The sequence below is a fragment of the Delphinapterus leucas genome, chromosome 1 (genome assembly GCF_059928025.1).
Source record: "Delphinapterus leucas isolate spDelLeu-1000000601 "Yukka" chromosome 1, BTC_Dleu_Yukka2, whole genome shotgun sequence".
NCBI classification, from domain to species: domain Eukaryota; kingdom Metazoa; phylum Chordata; class Mammalia; order Artiodactyla; family Monodontidae; genus Delphinapterus; species Delphinapterus leucas.
The window spans coordinates 170,829,964-170,845,744 of record NC_143129.1 but is presented as its reverse complement, the minus strand read 5'-3'; the positions used below and the strand labels follow the sequence as shown (position 1 = coordinate 170,845,744).

At 43.2% G+C, this 15,781-nt stretch overlaps 1 protein-coding gene across 2 annotated transcripts in view; it reads left to right on the top strand.

Annotated features, from left to right (window-relative positions):
• MACO1 (macoilin 1) overlaps nucleotides 1-15,439 on the top strand; it is a 56,152-nt gene extending 40,713 nt beyond the window's left edge. The window contains exons 7-11 of one of the 2 annotated variants that reach the window (XM_022551771.3): nucleotides 3,405-3,563; nucleotides 4,939-5,121; nucleotides 7,160-7,280; nucleotides 10,272-10,446; nucleotides 14,976-15,439. In XM_022551771.3, coding sequence (XP_022407479.1) covers nucleotides 3,405-3,563; nucleotides 4,939-5,121; nucleotides 7,160-7,280; nucleotides 10,272-10,446; nucleotides 14,976-15,178 — 841 coding nt within the window. In that variant the 3' untranslated portion in view covers nucleotides 15,179-15,439. Of the gene's footprint in view, nucleotides 1-3,404; nucleotides 3,564-4,938; nucleotides 5,122-7,159; nucleotides 7,281-10,207; nucleotides 10,447-14,975 lie in introns of those variants that run through there. The other variant, XM_089898748.1, reaches the window with a different exon arrangement.
• Nucleotides 15,440-15,781: the final 342 nt, after the last annotated feature.

Below are 15,781 nucleotides of genomic sequence, written 5' to 3'. Positions count from 1 at the left end.
GAAATGAAGTAAACCAAATACAAATAGTGTTTCTGTCTGGATGAAAGGGTTATGAGTTATTTACATGTTTATTCTTTATACTTTTCTGTTGTATGCAGTTTTTTATTTTGACTGGGTATCACTTTTGCAATAAAAACATAAATCCAATAAGGGTTTGTAAATCATTTTACCACCTACCTCAGTTAAGATTTAAAATATAGTGAACGTTCAACATTAAATTAATGCTTTCTGCAGAGAGACAATGAAAAGTTTCCCCTAATAAATTTTAAAAGTTACTGAGAATTTACCATTTAGCACATTAAGTTATCTTACATGTTGTCATGCAGTTTCCTGTAGACCAGTGTTCCTTAAACTGAGGAATGCTGTGTTAACTAACAGGTTTGCTGCAACTGTTTGGAAAACAGTCATTCAGAGTTTTACAGAAGCAATGGCAACAGTTATGAAAATCCTGAAGCATTTTAATTCTGTGCCTTGTGAACTTAAGTTATTTAATTTTTGAAAATAAGCTTTTTATTGAAGTATAACACACATCCACAAAAGTGCTCAAATCTTAAGTGTACAACTTATGAATTTTCAAAAAGTGAACACACCCTTGAAACCACGTCACTTTATTTTTCTTGTATTGTGCTGCTATATGTCTTTGATAAAATTTTCATAGTTCTACACACCAAAAATATTGTTTAGTGTTCTGCGATCTCCAGAAGTTACACTCTAGATATTTTTGCACACTTTGCTCTCCTAACTGCACTAACTCCTTGGTTTTTTTACATTTTTCAAAGAGCTCTAAAGTTTCATTCAGAAATTGTTATTCTTAGTTCATGGTAGGAAATTTGGCTTTTATAGGTTAAAAACTCTAAAAAAGTAATAACTTCAAAATTCTTGACATCTAGACTTCGCAGATTTAATTTTTCTTTCATTCCCAACTGCGGCATATGCTTTGCCCCAGTGGCTGGTTGTGTGGAACTTGATTCCTGGGCCTCTGCATATGATACAGCTTAGGTTGCTAATCTGAAGGAGCAGATCAACAGCCAGTGGTAAGTGTGTCAGGCCTAGAAATCCTAGACCAAGCTGGGAGGAACTTTAGAGATCGTTTGCCTCAGATGGGGAAACTGAGTCCTGAAAGGTTATATGCCTTGTCCAGGGTCGCAGAGCTGGCTCCAGAGCTGAGTCGAGAATCCTGATCCTATACCCCGTTTCTAAACCTTGCTAAGTCCCTAGTCTCTTCTTAAAGCTCATCCTTTTTACTAAAAATGCAGCCCTCGGGCTGTGAAACCGACTTCTCAAAAAAGATAAATTACCTAACACATTTTTCAGCCAAACTTCTTAATGAGGATAACCTGACAGCATCGACCTGTTTTAGAAAATATCCCTTGGGTAACTTCGGGTGAATGAGTGACGGTGTGGGGATGGTATAAATGCCAGTCGGTAATTGTTTAGAACAGTTCCGGGAGTACATTCAACTGGAATAACCCTGGCAATAGGGAAAGTGTGGCATGATGTCCATTTGTGACGCTTCCCTGGGGAGCGAGCTGTGTCAGGAGACCCGGCAGCTCTTCTGGAACACAGAGTCTCTAGTCCGTGTTCCCAGGCACTGGACAGGGGGACTGGCTACTGGGCCTGGGAGCTAACCATTGATGTTTCATGACTTTTTGGTTTTGAGATTTTGTTTCAATTGGCTAAAGGTAAGACAGGTAAATAAAGCTGCTCTTTGGTTTTCTAAGGAATGCCAGGCAACCGATACATGTATTTAGTAAGTGTTGATCACTGTGATTGATGGGCCCTGGGGATTTCGTGCTTCATAAAACATATCTGTAAGGACCTAGTCTATGGACCTGGCAGTTCCAAGGAGAGATCACCATTGCCCTCCAGAATTCTTGGTTCTGTTGGTGTGTTGGATTAGTGAAATGCACAAGAGTCTCTTCAGAGCTAACTGACTTTTGCCTACTGTAAGTTTGTAGGAAAAGGTGTCTTCTGAGTCTCACCTGGCAGTCATCCTTGGCCTGAACTTGAGTGCCGTTCTCCATGGTCTAATCTGCCAGGTCCCTTCTATCCTTTCTCACCCTGTTCCCAGAGTACAAGCCTTCCTCAGAGGCCAGACTGATTGCTCTGCCTCCAAATGCCTGTGGCTGTTGCTACCTTTGAGCTTTTGAGCATGTTTTCCCCTTGTTTAGAATGCCTTCTCCTCCCCTTCTGCTTCTCCAAATCCTGCCCAACTTTCGAGGCCCAACTCATTTCCCATCTTCTCTCCTCAGAACTCATGCGACACTTCTCCCCATGCCATGCTGTGGCTGATAGAGCCACAGTTTGGCCTGCTGGAGAAGAGAGTGGAGTCTAGAGCTAGGCTGCCTGTGTGACCTTGGGCTGGAACCTTTCCTGAATCTAAATTTCTTCATCTGTAAAAATGGGACTAATAATTGCCAAGGTTATTCAATTTAGCTCATAGTTGTACAGATTAAATGCGTTTGTACCATTAAAACCTATGGAACAGTGCCTGGCATGTAAGTTCTCATTAAATATTAGTTACTCCCTTTAGCATGTTTTTAACCATGGCCTTCCTGTATTATGGTTTAATCATTTTAAATGTCTCTTTATTGGCCTCTAGTGAAATTGTAAAGTCCTCTCATGAAGAAGGGGGCTTAACTTTATATTCTTTGTTGACCCTTTTCAGTCCTACATGTGCATATAATAGCTCCCCAATACGTATCACTTAAAGTGAAACTATTACTGCATTAAAGAAAATAGATGGAACAGGAGTAAGGAATTGAAAAGATAAGCTTCATTTCACAGATTGAGTTTTCTTGTGATTCGTAGATCATGTAATTTGTTCCTTTTTTCATTGTTGTTGAGTCTAGTGAGCTCTTCTGTCACAGTCACCATAAGTGTGAACACCATTTAGCAAGGATGCTAGCAGTTTCAGGAGGCTGCCTCAGACACTGTTTTCTTCTAGGCCCATGGTGGGAGGGAATCTCAGACAGTAGACTCTGATCTATCAGGATATCTCAAAGCATGTGGGTCCTGAGCTGGTTGTTACTAGCATATCTCCCTTGCTGAGGGGCATGGGGAATTCACCAGTGGAGAGGGGACCATGCCCTTCAGGCACCCTCCCTCTGCCTTCCCCTCCTCCTTTATTAGCAGCTCAGATACTCACAAGCACCATCTTCACCTGTCAGTGTTCACAAATATTTGGGGGGAAATCAAAAGTTACCCTCTGGTGGGAAGGGGGAGACCCAGGCGGAAGCACTGATTCGAAGGCTGATTGCAGACGGGAGTTGCGTTGATGTCAGGAGCTGCTGGCAGGGTGCTCCACCGGCCACCCAGCAGTCAGGGACTTCAGCCAGGGTCTCCCACAGAGGCCCCGGGTTGGCCTGTCAGTGATGAAGATGCTGTGTTTCTCCTTCTCCTAGGCTGGAACAAGACATTAAAAAGTTAAAGGCCGACCTGCAGGCCAGCAGGCAAGTGGAACAGGAGCTCCGCAGTCAGATCAGCTCCCTCTCGAGCACCGAGCGAGGGATCCGCTCAGAAATGGGCCAGCTCCGGCAAGAGAACGAGCTGCTGCAGAACAAGTACGTGTGCCTCGTGGGCCTCTGGCCGTGAGTCAAGCAGCCTCGCATTGCTCTTGTTTCCAGGGATTGGAGCACAAGGCTCATGACGACAAAGGGATCTAGCAGAGGGGTTTTTTTTTTTAAACAAAATGTTTAAAATATTTAATGTAGGACCAGATATTCAACATGTTATAAAATCTATAAAAACTTATTTCGTTGCAGCCAAACAGTTTATTAATATTACTATTCTGTCTTCTCTCATTTAATAACTTCTTCTCTTAGTTTAAAATAGTTATTGAGCTTTTGTGACAATATGAGTAAAATTGACAAGAAGTATTTCTGCCACAATTTGAAACTCTTGTTCCCTTGAGTGAACATTTCCAGAGGATTAGACTCTGTCTCCTTTGATTTCTGGAACTAAAAACTGATGTTGAACTTGATTTTATTTGAAGAGGCAGACAAAAAGCTAGCTCTTCTGCATGAATTCTTTTATGCTTTCCATTAATTCATTCTGGAATTACTTCTTGACTCAATGTGGGCCTGTCTTTTTTTTTCATCTCTAAACAGCGTGTGTCTGGGGTAGTGATTACTATTACAGGTGCTGAGCTTTCTGGGCTTTTCCTTGAAAGAGCAGTTCTTCATCGTTTTCAGGGAATGTAGCTCAAAAGCTAGAGCATTATAGGCAAATAACCTCTCCATTGCTTCTGACTCACGTATGTGTGCGATGGCTCTAGCATTATTACATAGAGAACATCTTACCTTACATTGATATATTGAGAGAAACTCACCTTATATTGATGCGTAAAGCTGGGGGTGGTAGTGGCAGGGAAGGGAATGTGGCTGCAGTTTTTATGTGAAATTAAGCATCCTGTGATTCTAACTGTCGCGGGGCGCTCTGAGGAAACGTCCCCCAGCGGGAAAGGAAGGGCTGCAGCAGGCTGTGGCATACTGTGTTCAGGCAGAGAAAGACCTTCCCCTCCTACCCTTTTCCTCAGTGTCAATGGATCTGGTTCAGCCCTTCCTTGGTCTCAGACTGAAGTTCTTTCAAGGTGCTTTGGGGCACTAGAATTAGTTCTACAGTTATCTTTTCCTCTGATAGAAACTTGTTTTATCCTATTTTCTGGATTACCTTCTGTAGATCACTTACATTAATACAGCAGAGGCTAGGTCCAATTCTGTGTCTTGTAAGGCAGCTTGTTTATTGGCGTTTAGGAATTGTTAAATAATAATGACAATGTATTTTCCTTGGACACTCTGGGAATTGACATTTATGATTTGCTGTTCAAATCTCCTGTTTGCTTTGGCCTCAAACTGATAAAGAGGAGCCATGTTTCTCCAGGGTTTATATTGGACGTTTCTAATTGTAAAACTTTGTATGGCAATCATTTCCATATAGGTTACATAATGCTGTGCAGATGAAGCAAAAAGATAAGCAGAATATCAGCCAGTTGGAGAAAAAGCTAAAAGCTGAGCAGGAAGCCCGAAGTTTTGTAGAAAAGCAGTTAATGGAGGAAAAAAAAAGGAAGAAGTTAGAAGAAGCTACTGCTGCCCGGGCTGTTGCATTTGCTGCTGCGTCTAGGTATGTTGATGTCACCTGAGTGCTTAATCCAAGGTTGGCTTTCCTTGGACTGAGAATGGGAATTTGATGCCTTGGGCAGGACTGGAAATACACAATCATGCATGGATGGATTGCTTTTAAGTACTGTTTTATTAGCTGGTTTAAACCCCATCTGTGCAAGCTTATGCTGTCATGACAACTTCATCCCTCAGTGACCAGTGACCTGCTGTCTAAAGTGGGATGAGGGAATCTCCATGCCTCCCACACCTGGGAGGCAAAATTCTGCTCAAAAAGGGATTTCCAGCCACTTTCTGTAAGACCGATAATTACTAAATGCTTTGAGGGAACCAATCTGGACTTTTGTTCCCTTTATAGGACTATCATTGTGCTTTACTCTTAGTTGTGTGTTTCTGGTGTTTTTAATCTTAAAATGGAAGAAAGATAAAATCTTGGTCCCCCAAGCACTGTGTACTGACTGCTCATGTCTTTGTTGGACATCAGCAAACTGTCAAATGACCTGGAAAAGATGGGGAAGAGAGTCAAGAGCCTCTTTTTCTTCCCTTCTGTCTCTCTGTCTTTTTGGCTTCTACTTCACTTTTTCTTTTTTCTTTGTTTTTTTGACTGGTGAAGTTCATCTGCATGGTGGGGGTCAGTTATGGGTTTACAGATGCAGGGGAGGGTAAATTATTATTTATTTAATTTTAAGTTTCTATCCCTAAATTTGTGTCTATGTGATATAATTCTACTTTTTGATTTTTTGTATTTGTCATGTTAATAGCCTCCTTTTGGGTTCTGGCATTTGTAGAACAATTGGTGAACCATCATTTCATCTTTTAGGAAATAGCAGCGGGAGAGAGAACTCTTTCTCCTGCGTGATCCTGCCTTCCCCCAGCAGACTCTGTACTGCAGATGGCTGAGCTAACTTGGCCCGTTAGCATCTATACAGATTCACAAGACCCTTTACTAACCTGCTTAGGATGTCGGGGGTGGGGGGTGGGGTTGTTTGTTCACTCATTTAAAGATTTGTGAGTGTTCCTGAAGCACTTACACTTGCAGGAGATTTTCCTGAACAGTCATCTGGTGTGGCTTGTGCTCTCCTTAATTCATCCAGCAGTTACTCTTTCTCAAAAAGTCCCTGAGGAGGATATGACAGTTTCTTAACCATATTGTTTAGTGTCTCTTATGCTTGAGAATCAGTACATTGATTTCAGTCTCTACCCTTAATTTCTTTTGCTTTTGGTTAAGCTTATTGCCTTTGGTCTTATCCTTGGATGGTCCTTGTTTGCCATCATTTATGTAGAGGCTGTTTTGATTCTTAAGTATATCTTAAGGCTTTAGTCTCTCACTGGGCCTTCCTTTTCGTAGGCAAAGGACACCTACCTTCTCCACCAGGCTGTTTCTGAAACCTAAACAGTTCACCAGCTTTGGACTGGCCATTGCCATCATCTTTTTAAGTTTGTCCTTATTATAGCCCTGAGAAGGAACCTCATGCTGCTCCCTTCTTTTTCTGTTTACTCCAGTCTTGTCAAAACTTCATGACTGAAGAAAGGTGACGTTCCCAGTGCACAGTCCCTCAAAAGTGAAAATGTTTGTTAACTCACTGCCCCCTGCTGGAGACAGCACACGTCTGGTTCTCTCTTGCTCAGCTTGTGTGCCTTGTCTCAACTCATATGGCCTGATGGGAAGCTTGCTGGATTGGCAAGGTGGAGAAACCTCAGTTCTTTTATCCCAGTTCTGTGACCTGCAAGCTGGGTGACCTTGAACTAGTATTATATCTAAGTAGCGTCAGTTTTCTTCTCTGGGAAATAGGATAATAAACCCTACCCCAGTAAAGAAGGAAGTGTGGGTAAAGTACCTAGCTTGGCACCTGGCTCATATTAGACACCCAGTTAATAATTATTTTAGATCATTTTTGAAATTATAAAGAACAGAGAGAATGAGCAGACTGAGCCAAAAGCTAAAATCTGACTCTGGAGTATAAGAAAAATATCAGTCCTGCAGTATAGTTAAACCTATAGTCTTTTAAATCCTCTTTTTCCCTTCTCTTCTTTTTCATAAGGGGAGAGTGCACCGAAACCTTACGGAATCGGATCAGAGAATTAGAAGCAGAGGGCAAGAAGCTCACAATGGACATGAAGGTGAAAGAAGACCAGATCAGAGAACTAGAACTGAAAGTTCAGGTAAAGGAGGAAAAACAGACTTCATCGCGCTTGAATTCCTCTTCCGTGTTAGGTTTGTGCTCTGTGCTTCCGTGTAGAGATGGTGCCTTCTGATACAGGCCAAACCCCATTGCATCTGAAAATCTCTGTATGACCAAAAGGAGCTCTCACCTGTCCAGCTCATTCAAGTCATATTTAGTTTATCTGGATTCTAAGACAAGCCAGAAATGTTAATGGTCCTTGACATGTTTTATACCAGAATTTGACTTCCGGGAGATTCATTTCACTTTTTCAGGTTATAGGCCAGATTAGTGTGCTTTGGAACGTATACACCTCTTCTTAGCCCTAATTCTCTGTCCATCGCCAGGGAATTGACCATTTTGGATGGCTCTCAGCTTCACAGATGGCCACTCTAGGCAGTGCATAGGGAGGAAAGCTGCCAGTGCTGTGGACATAGCCAGTTTTGGGGCTGTGTGTACCTTAGCCTAGTATGTGGTGGCATTGGGTCTTCAAAGGGATGTTTAAGGCTAGTGTTATAAGTTGTAAAGTTACAGTAATTTGAGTCATATGGAGCCCATAAGAAATTAGTGGTAGGTCAGTGGGGTAGAATAGGTGACCCAGAGACAAAGCCTAACTTAGTGTTCAGTGAAGGCGGCATCAGAAATGGATGGAGAGCTTCCCTGGTGGCGCAGTGGTTAAGAATCCGCCTGCCAATGCAGGGGACACGGGTTCGAGCCCTGGTCCAGGAAGATCCCACATGCTGCGGAGCAACTTAAGCCCATGTGCCACAACTACTGAAGCCTGCACACCTAGAGCCCATGCTCTGCAACAAGAGAAGCCACCGCAATGAGAAGGTCGCACACCACAATGAAGAGTAGCCGCCACTCGCCGCAACTAGAGAAAGCCTGTGCACAGCAACAATGCAGCCATAAATAAATAAATAAATTTATTTATTTAAAAAAAAAAAAAAGAAATGGATGGAACAGCAAGTGTTAGTCAGTGAAAGGCTGAGGAACAGCTAGACAACGGGAAAAAATAAAATAAAATGAGATGCTCATCTCACACCACACAAAAATAAATTCCAGAGGAAGAGTTGAATCCAGGGAAAAATACCATTTTGTTTTAAATCACAAAGTGAAAAAAAAATGAAAAAATCAATTGGGGAGGGTACAGATATTGCAACAAATATTATAAAAAAAAGAATTAGGGGGCTTCCCTGGTGGCTCAGTGGTTGAGAGTCTGCCTGCCGATGCAGGGGACACGGGTTCGTGCCCTGGTCTGGGAAGGTCCCACATGCCGCGGAGCGGCTGGGCCCGTGAGCCATGGCCGCTGAGCCTGCGCGTCTGGAGCCTGTGCTCCGCAACAAGAGAGGCCACAACAGTGAGAGGCCCGCGTACCGCAAAAAAAAAAAAAAAAAAAAAAAAAGAATTCTCAATATGTAAATAGCTCATAAAGATTGCTAAGAAAAGCTCAAACACACAGAAAGTAGGCAAACTATATGAATAGATAATTCACAGAAGAAATATAAATGACTGATAACAATGTAAGAATATATCCTCATCTGTCACCAAAGACAGATAGATTAAAATTGGATATCACTTATCTCTTGTGAAATCAGCAAAGAATTTTTAAATGCCAGTATCAACCTGGGTGAGGATACAATGAAATAGGCCTCGTATTATGTTGCCGGTGGAAGTGTAACTTTCTGGAAAAGGTCACGTATTTTTAAAGAATATTTTCCTCAGACTCCGTCCTTAAGGTAAATATTTAAAAGCCTCACCGATGATTGATATACAGAGATGTTCATCATAGTGGTATATAAATGCAAAAAAATTGGAAATCATCTTAACAATGGGAGATTTGTTTAATAAATTATGGTACATATACATGTAGGAATATTAAACAGCCAATAAAAATTGCATTTTCAAAGAACAATTGAGATTATATGTTTTTAAAAACTTGTATGTGTAGTTTGATTTCAGTTATGCTGAAAGATACACGTATACTTAAAAAAGACTAAAAGAAAATAGATCAAATTTTTTGCAGCACTGGGATTTTGGGTGATTTTTATTTTCTTCTTTGAACTTTTAAGTATTTTTTAATTGACTATAATAAGTTTTGATTTCTCTCTTAAAATGAAAAAAATATCAGCATATATATATATATATATATATATACACACACACACACATGGGCACACACACACATATATATAGGCTACATTATCTGATGTTTTAAGTGGGCCTATTTTTCAGTATACGCTGTCAAAATAATTAACATTTTTAGTGTAGGTTGAGAGTAGAGTTTTCGCACGTTTGACTACAGCGTTACAGCAACATTTGCAGCCGGCAGCCGGGAAACAGTTCTTTGTGGTTCTGAATTAGGGTTGTAAGAAAGTGTTTTATATATATTTTTTTTAATTTATTTATTTAATTTATTTATTTTTGGCTGTATTGGGTCTTCGTTGCGGCTACTCTTCGTTGTAGTGCACAGGCTTCTCCTTATGGTGACTTCTCTTGTTGCGGAGCATGGGCTGTAGGTGCACGGTCTTCAGTAGTTGTGGCACACGGGCTCAGTAGTTGTGGCTCGTGGGCTCAGTAGTTGTGGCTCCCGGGCTCTAGAGCGTAGCCTCGGTAGCTGTGGTGCACAGGCCTAGTTGCTCCGTGGCATGTGGGATCTTCCCGGGCCAGGACTCAAACCCGTGTCCCCTGCATTGCCAGGCGGATTCTTAACCACTGCGCTACCAGGGAAGCCTGAAAGTTTTATCTGGAGACAGAGTCCACAGTTATCTCAAAAAGTCCAATACAATTATCGTTTTGTATGTGCACATCACTGTATAAATACATTTTGCACTCCCTCTAAGGGGCGAGGTCTAAACCCATGAAACACCAGGATTCTGTGTTCTAGGGGCCAGGTCAATAATAGTGGGATTTTATTTGTGATTTCAGGCTAATTTGTAGACATCGATGCCAAAACTATCTTGTAACATTGCTGCTTTGATGATATTGATAGGAGCTTCGGAAGTATAAGGAAAATGAGAAGGACACTGAGGTGTTAATGTCAGCCCTCTCAGCCATGCAAGATAAAACGCAGCACCTGGAGAACAGCCTGAGCGCAGAGACAAGAATCAAGCTGGACCTGTTCTCTGCACTGGGGGATGCAAAGCGACAGCTCGAGATTGCCCAAGGTAGGAGAACAGCCCAGGTCACGCAGCATGGCTGAGAATGCCTGGGGACACGGAGAGCAGAGCTCCCTTAGAGCTCAAACCAAAGGCATTTCCGTTTCCTCTTCAAGTGGTTTGATAAGTACCCACCGTGGACATCTAGGAATCATCACATTAATTCATTCTGCAGACATATTTTGAGATGAGAACATACCAAGTGCAGGGCACACAGGGAAGAGTGAGTTTCTCTGCTCAAGGAGCTCAGAGTGTTGTAGAAGAAATAGAGAACTGCAGAGTCACCAAAAGATACTGATGTAACAGGATGTACAGGGCCTGTGGGAACATAGAGACCCAGGGACTCAGCCAGTCTGGAGAGTTAGAGAGGGCTTTTTCTCAGGGGAGCTGATGTCTGAGCTGGGTCTTGAATGATGAGAAGGGGTTAGCCCAGTGAAGAAGCGGTGTAGTGGCGGTGAGGGGTAGAGAGGCATCTGAACAGAAGAAACAGCTCGAGCAAGGCCAGGGAAGCTAGGAGGGCCTGATGTGTTCAGAGCGGCAGCTGGCTCTGCTTTGCTGGAGTGGAGGCTGCAGATGAGGGAGTGGAGGGAGGAAAGTCTGGAGAGCAGGCTATTCCCTCGGCAGATATTACTGAGACTTACTACATGCCAGGCACTGTGCAAACCCCTAAGGGGACAGACAGTAACAAGCAAATATATAATATCTGATGGGTGCAGTGAAGAAAATAAAGCAGTGGTGACGCAGGCTGTGTGTGTGTGTAGGGCTGCTGCTTTGACATGGAGGACATGGAAGAGCCTTTGAATAGGTAGCATTTGAACAGAGACTGAGAGGAAGAGAGTGAGTGAGCCATATAAGTCTCTAGGGGAAAAGCACATGTGTCGTGGCCACTGGGGCTGCAGCCTGAGTGACGGGGAGAGTTTTTAGGGTCAAAAGTAGCAGGAGCCACATTCTGCCAAACTTTGCAGCCTATGGAAAGAACTTTGGACTTTACTCTGCGTGACATGGGAAACTTTGGAAAGCTTCTGAACAGAGGCCTGACATGACCTGATGAAAAGAAATTTAGATTTTGTTCAAGAAATTGATAAGCCACCAATAGATTACTGAAAAAAATTTTCAAACAGTTGACTTAATAGAAGGAAAAGAATATTTCAGCAGGTACTTACAGAGCGTTCACACTTGCTCTGCATAAAGCATTTTACTAGAAGGTGAAGGGGAGACAAAGACGAACAAGACATAGTCTAGCTGGGGATCCGCTAAGGTAGTTGTGCTCAAACTTTTTGGTCTTGGGGACCCCTTTACACTCTTAAAATTATTGAGTACCCCAAGGGAGGTGTTTTTCAAGTGAATTATGTCTACCAATATTGATGTATTAGAAATTAAAACCTAAAACATTTATTAATTCATTAAAAAATAATGTAATAAACATTGCGTGTTAACATTTTATGAAAATAACCATTTCTCAAAACAAAAAAAATTTAGTGAGAAAAGCAGTATTTTACATTTAGCAAATCTCTTTAATTTCTGGGTTAATAGAAGATATTTCAGTTCTCGTCTCTGTCTCTACATTCAGTCTATTGTTATTTCACTTGCCATGTTGCTCCTGGAAGACTCCACTTAGGCTCATGAGGGAATGCACGTGAAGAAGGCGGATAAATGTCTTAGTATTAGCATGAGGACAACATGGACGCTGTGGGAAGTGCTGCACTAGGGAAAGCCACGCACGAGGCCTGCTGCCACTAGGTAGAGGCAGATGGCTTGAAAGGACAGAGGAGAGATCAGGGTGGCTTCATAAGGGAGGGACCATTGAGTGGACTTCGAAGGATGAATTCTGAGAGCAGAGAATGGCAGGGAAGAACATTGTTACCTGAGGGAATGGCATTTAAGCAAAGGAAGGACAGTGTTGAGAATGTCCACGTAAGCAGTCCAGTGGCCTCTAGCTGGGGGACATGGAAGAAGAGAGTAGATTAGTAGGACCGTGAATGAAGCTGTACTAGAGGATGTATCCCCTAGATTTTGAGGAGGAAGCAGGTGATGTGTTCCAACAGGGTTGCTGGAACCATGGAAGAAGAACAAAACAGATTAAGGAATGAGAAGAGAGAATGAGTTTGGTTTGGGATGCTTTGATCTGGAGTTGCCTACCGGACACTCAGCCTAAAGATCTTCATCAGTCAGTGGGAATTTGGGCCCTAAGCCCCAGAGAAAAGGCCAGAACCCCGGGGTTGGGGGTGGGATGTAGAAGTTGTGAGAAGTCAATGAAGCCATAGGAGTGGCTTGGGATGGCAGTGGCAGAGCAAGAAGAGAAGGGGTTGAGAACCAGTCTTATGGATCTGTGGACTCAGGGAAAGGCATTTAAAAAGAAGGTTCCTGGGGGGCTTCCCTGGTGGCGCGGTGGTTGGGAGTCCGCCTGCCGATGCGGGGGGCGCGGGTTCGTACCCCGGTCCGGGAGGGTCCCGCGTGCCGCAGAGCGGCTGGGCCCGTGGGCCATGGCCACTGGGCCTGCGCGTCCGGAGCCTGTGCTCCGCAGCGGGAGGGGCCGCAACAGTGAGAGGCCCGCGTACCGCAAAAAAAAAAAAAAAGGAGGGTTCCTGGGAATCCTGCTAAACTTCTGACCGTACGCTGGTGTTTTGCCTGCCTGGCTCACCTCCTTGAGAAGTGGCTACCCTCTCTCTGCCTCATCCCTTTTACTTGGATTTGCAGACTTGAAAGAGGTTGTCTGCTGGAGTGAAGCAGCACCTGGGTCTCAGAGTAGCCGAGGGGAACTTGGCTTCCCAGCACAGATTATGCTTCCTTGTTGGCCCAGAAATTCTCGTAAAGCAAAGAGAACTGTCTTTTCCAAAGCTCTGGGAGTGTTTGTATGTTACTGATTAAAGAAATCAAACTTAAATCTTCATGGAAAAAAGATACAGTGGCTTATATATCAGATGCTGTTAGGTATTTTATTCGCCTGAGGCTTACTTCGTTCAAAGGGATGGAGGGTATTTGATGCTTACTTGAAGCTGAGGGGACATGAAGGAAGCCAGAGCGGGGCGGCTCTTTGCCGCCGCCTTTCCCACGACTCCCCTCCACTGTCATGCTCATGCTTGGAATATTCTAATAAGAACCCAACTTCATAATTTAAATCAAGCCCCTTGCTGGGTTTCTCCTTCCTACTTTCTATATCATTTGATTCATCTTGGTTCCAAAATGGCTTTCATCTACTATATCATTTTTTAAAATACGCCACCATGCTCTCTTACATTTTAAATATATTACCGTCTTCTGTAGGACTCAAAGTGAGTGCAACTCAAATACAATCTCTTCCTTTTTTCAGCATTTAAATTTCTGAAGGGCTACTCCTAAGTGTTCTTCCCCTAGTAGACCAGGGAGCATCAAAGCATGATGGAAATTGCATGGGCTTTGGAACAAAGTGGTCCTGGGTTTAAGTCCTGCTTAGTCATTAATAACTGAATGACTTTGGGCAAGATACACACCTTGCAGGGCCTCAGCTTTCCACTGGGCTGGGCACTAGGGATTTGGCAAGGACAAAAATGGGGAGACAGTCTCAGCCCTCATGGAGCTCATGGGCCAGTGGAGAGATGATGGACACAAATCATCACCCAAATGAACACTCACCGGAGACAGAAAAATGCAGTCGGCAGGAGTGCAGACTCCAGAGCCAAACTGCATCATCTTGAATCCCAGCTCTTGTCCCTCAACCTCTCTGTGCCCTGGTTTCCTCATCTATAAAATGGATGATGGTGATGATAATTCCCATCTGATAGGGTTGTTGGGGTAAATAAATGAGTTAGTCTACGTAAGCACTTAGAACAGTGCCTGGCACATACGTGTTAGCTATTGTAATTATTATCATTATTACAAAGAATAAAGTGACAGAAAGGAAAGTTTAGGGTGTGTTGAGAATCGAGGAGTCGGGGGCTGGGGGTAGGGTCTGATTTAGATGGAAGGAGCAGGGAAAGCTTTGTGAGGGAGTAGAAACAGAAACCTCACGAGTTAACACAGAGAGCATTGGAGAAGCACAGAAAGGGAAGCGGCCCTGCGGCAGGCAGGAGCTGGTTGGATTCCTTGGTCTCATACTCCGAGATAGTCCATCCTCCCAGAAAAATGTTTCCGTGCAAGAGGTAGAGCCCGAGTTCAAAAGAAGCACCCTCTTCGGCTGCCCTGGTGACTGCCAAGCTCAAAATGTGGCTCCTGGAGATTGAGCTCTTTGCTTCGTCACACCTACCTAAACGCAGTTCCTCTTGACACCATGACCCGTAGGCCACATCTGGCCTGCCACCTTTTCTTGTACCACCCGTGGGCTAAGAATGGTTTTCGCAGTTTTCTATGGTTTAAAATAAAAAAAAAACAAAAAACGACAAGGACAGTATGTGGCTCACAGTGTTTAAATATTTACTGTTTGGCACATTACTGGAAAAATGTGTCTCCCCTTACAAACCATCAAAGCTGGAGTCGAATCCATTTGGGATCAGTGGGCCCAAGAGGGCACTCTGGTGGGTGAACGCTCCCTTCTCACTAATGGTGGGTCTTTGATCTTCCAGGACAAATTCTTCAGAAAGACCAGGAAATCAAGGACCTAAAACAGAAGATAGCCGAAGTCATGGCCGTCATGCCCAGCATAACATACAGTGCCGCCACCAGCCCCTTGAGCCCCGTTTCCCCACACTACTCTTCCAAATTTGTGGAGACCAGCCCCTCTGGACTTGATCCCAATGCCTCTGTTTACCAGCCCCTGAAGAAATGAAGGCCAGCAGCGTGTTTTTTCCAGGCTTTGGTTATCAGAAAGCATCACAAGGGAGCGTCTCTGGCAGTCAAGATTAAAAAAAGTTTATATTGTATTTTGTGGGACTGTATATGTTGTCGTTTTTAAAAAGGGGGGGAAAGATAACATCCAAGCCTGATTAGAACTGCCCACCAGTTTTTCTTGTAAGTTTTTAGAAGACCTCACAGAACTTTGCAGTTTATTTTTCTCGGCCATTACATTAAAACCATTCTTGGATTTCAAGTAGCCAGTTTTGCCTTTTATGTATTCTTACAGTTTCCTCTTGAAGAAAAAAAAAAAGCAGAGTTTTTCCTTCTCAACCCTTTCTTTTTGTTTTGTTTTGTTCTTAAATCAGCAAGCAAAACCTGCACATTGGATTCACATGGGATGACAATGAAAACTTAGTTTTTAGTGTGAAAGGTTTAAATAACCGAACACAGCTTTGATGCTATGGCTGCATTAAAGAAAATGATAACTAAAATTACAGAAAACAAAAATTGATTACCCTCCAAGGACCAAACAAATCCAAGGAGTGTCATTTCAGCCGAGGGGAGACTCAGGTGATGGGACCAGCTGTGCGAATGT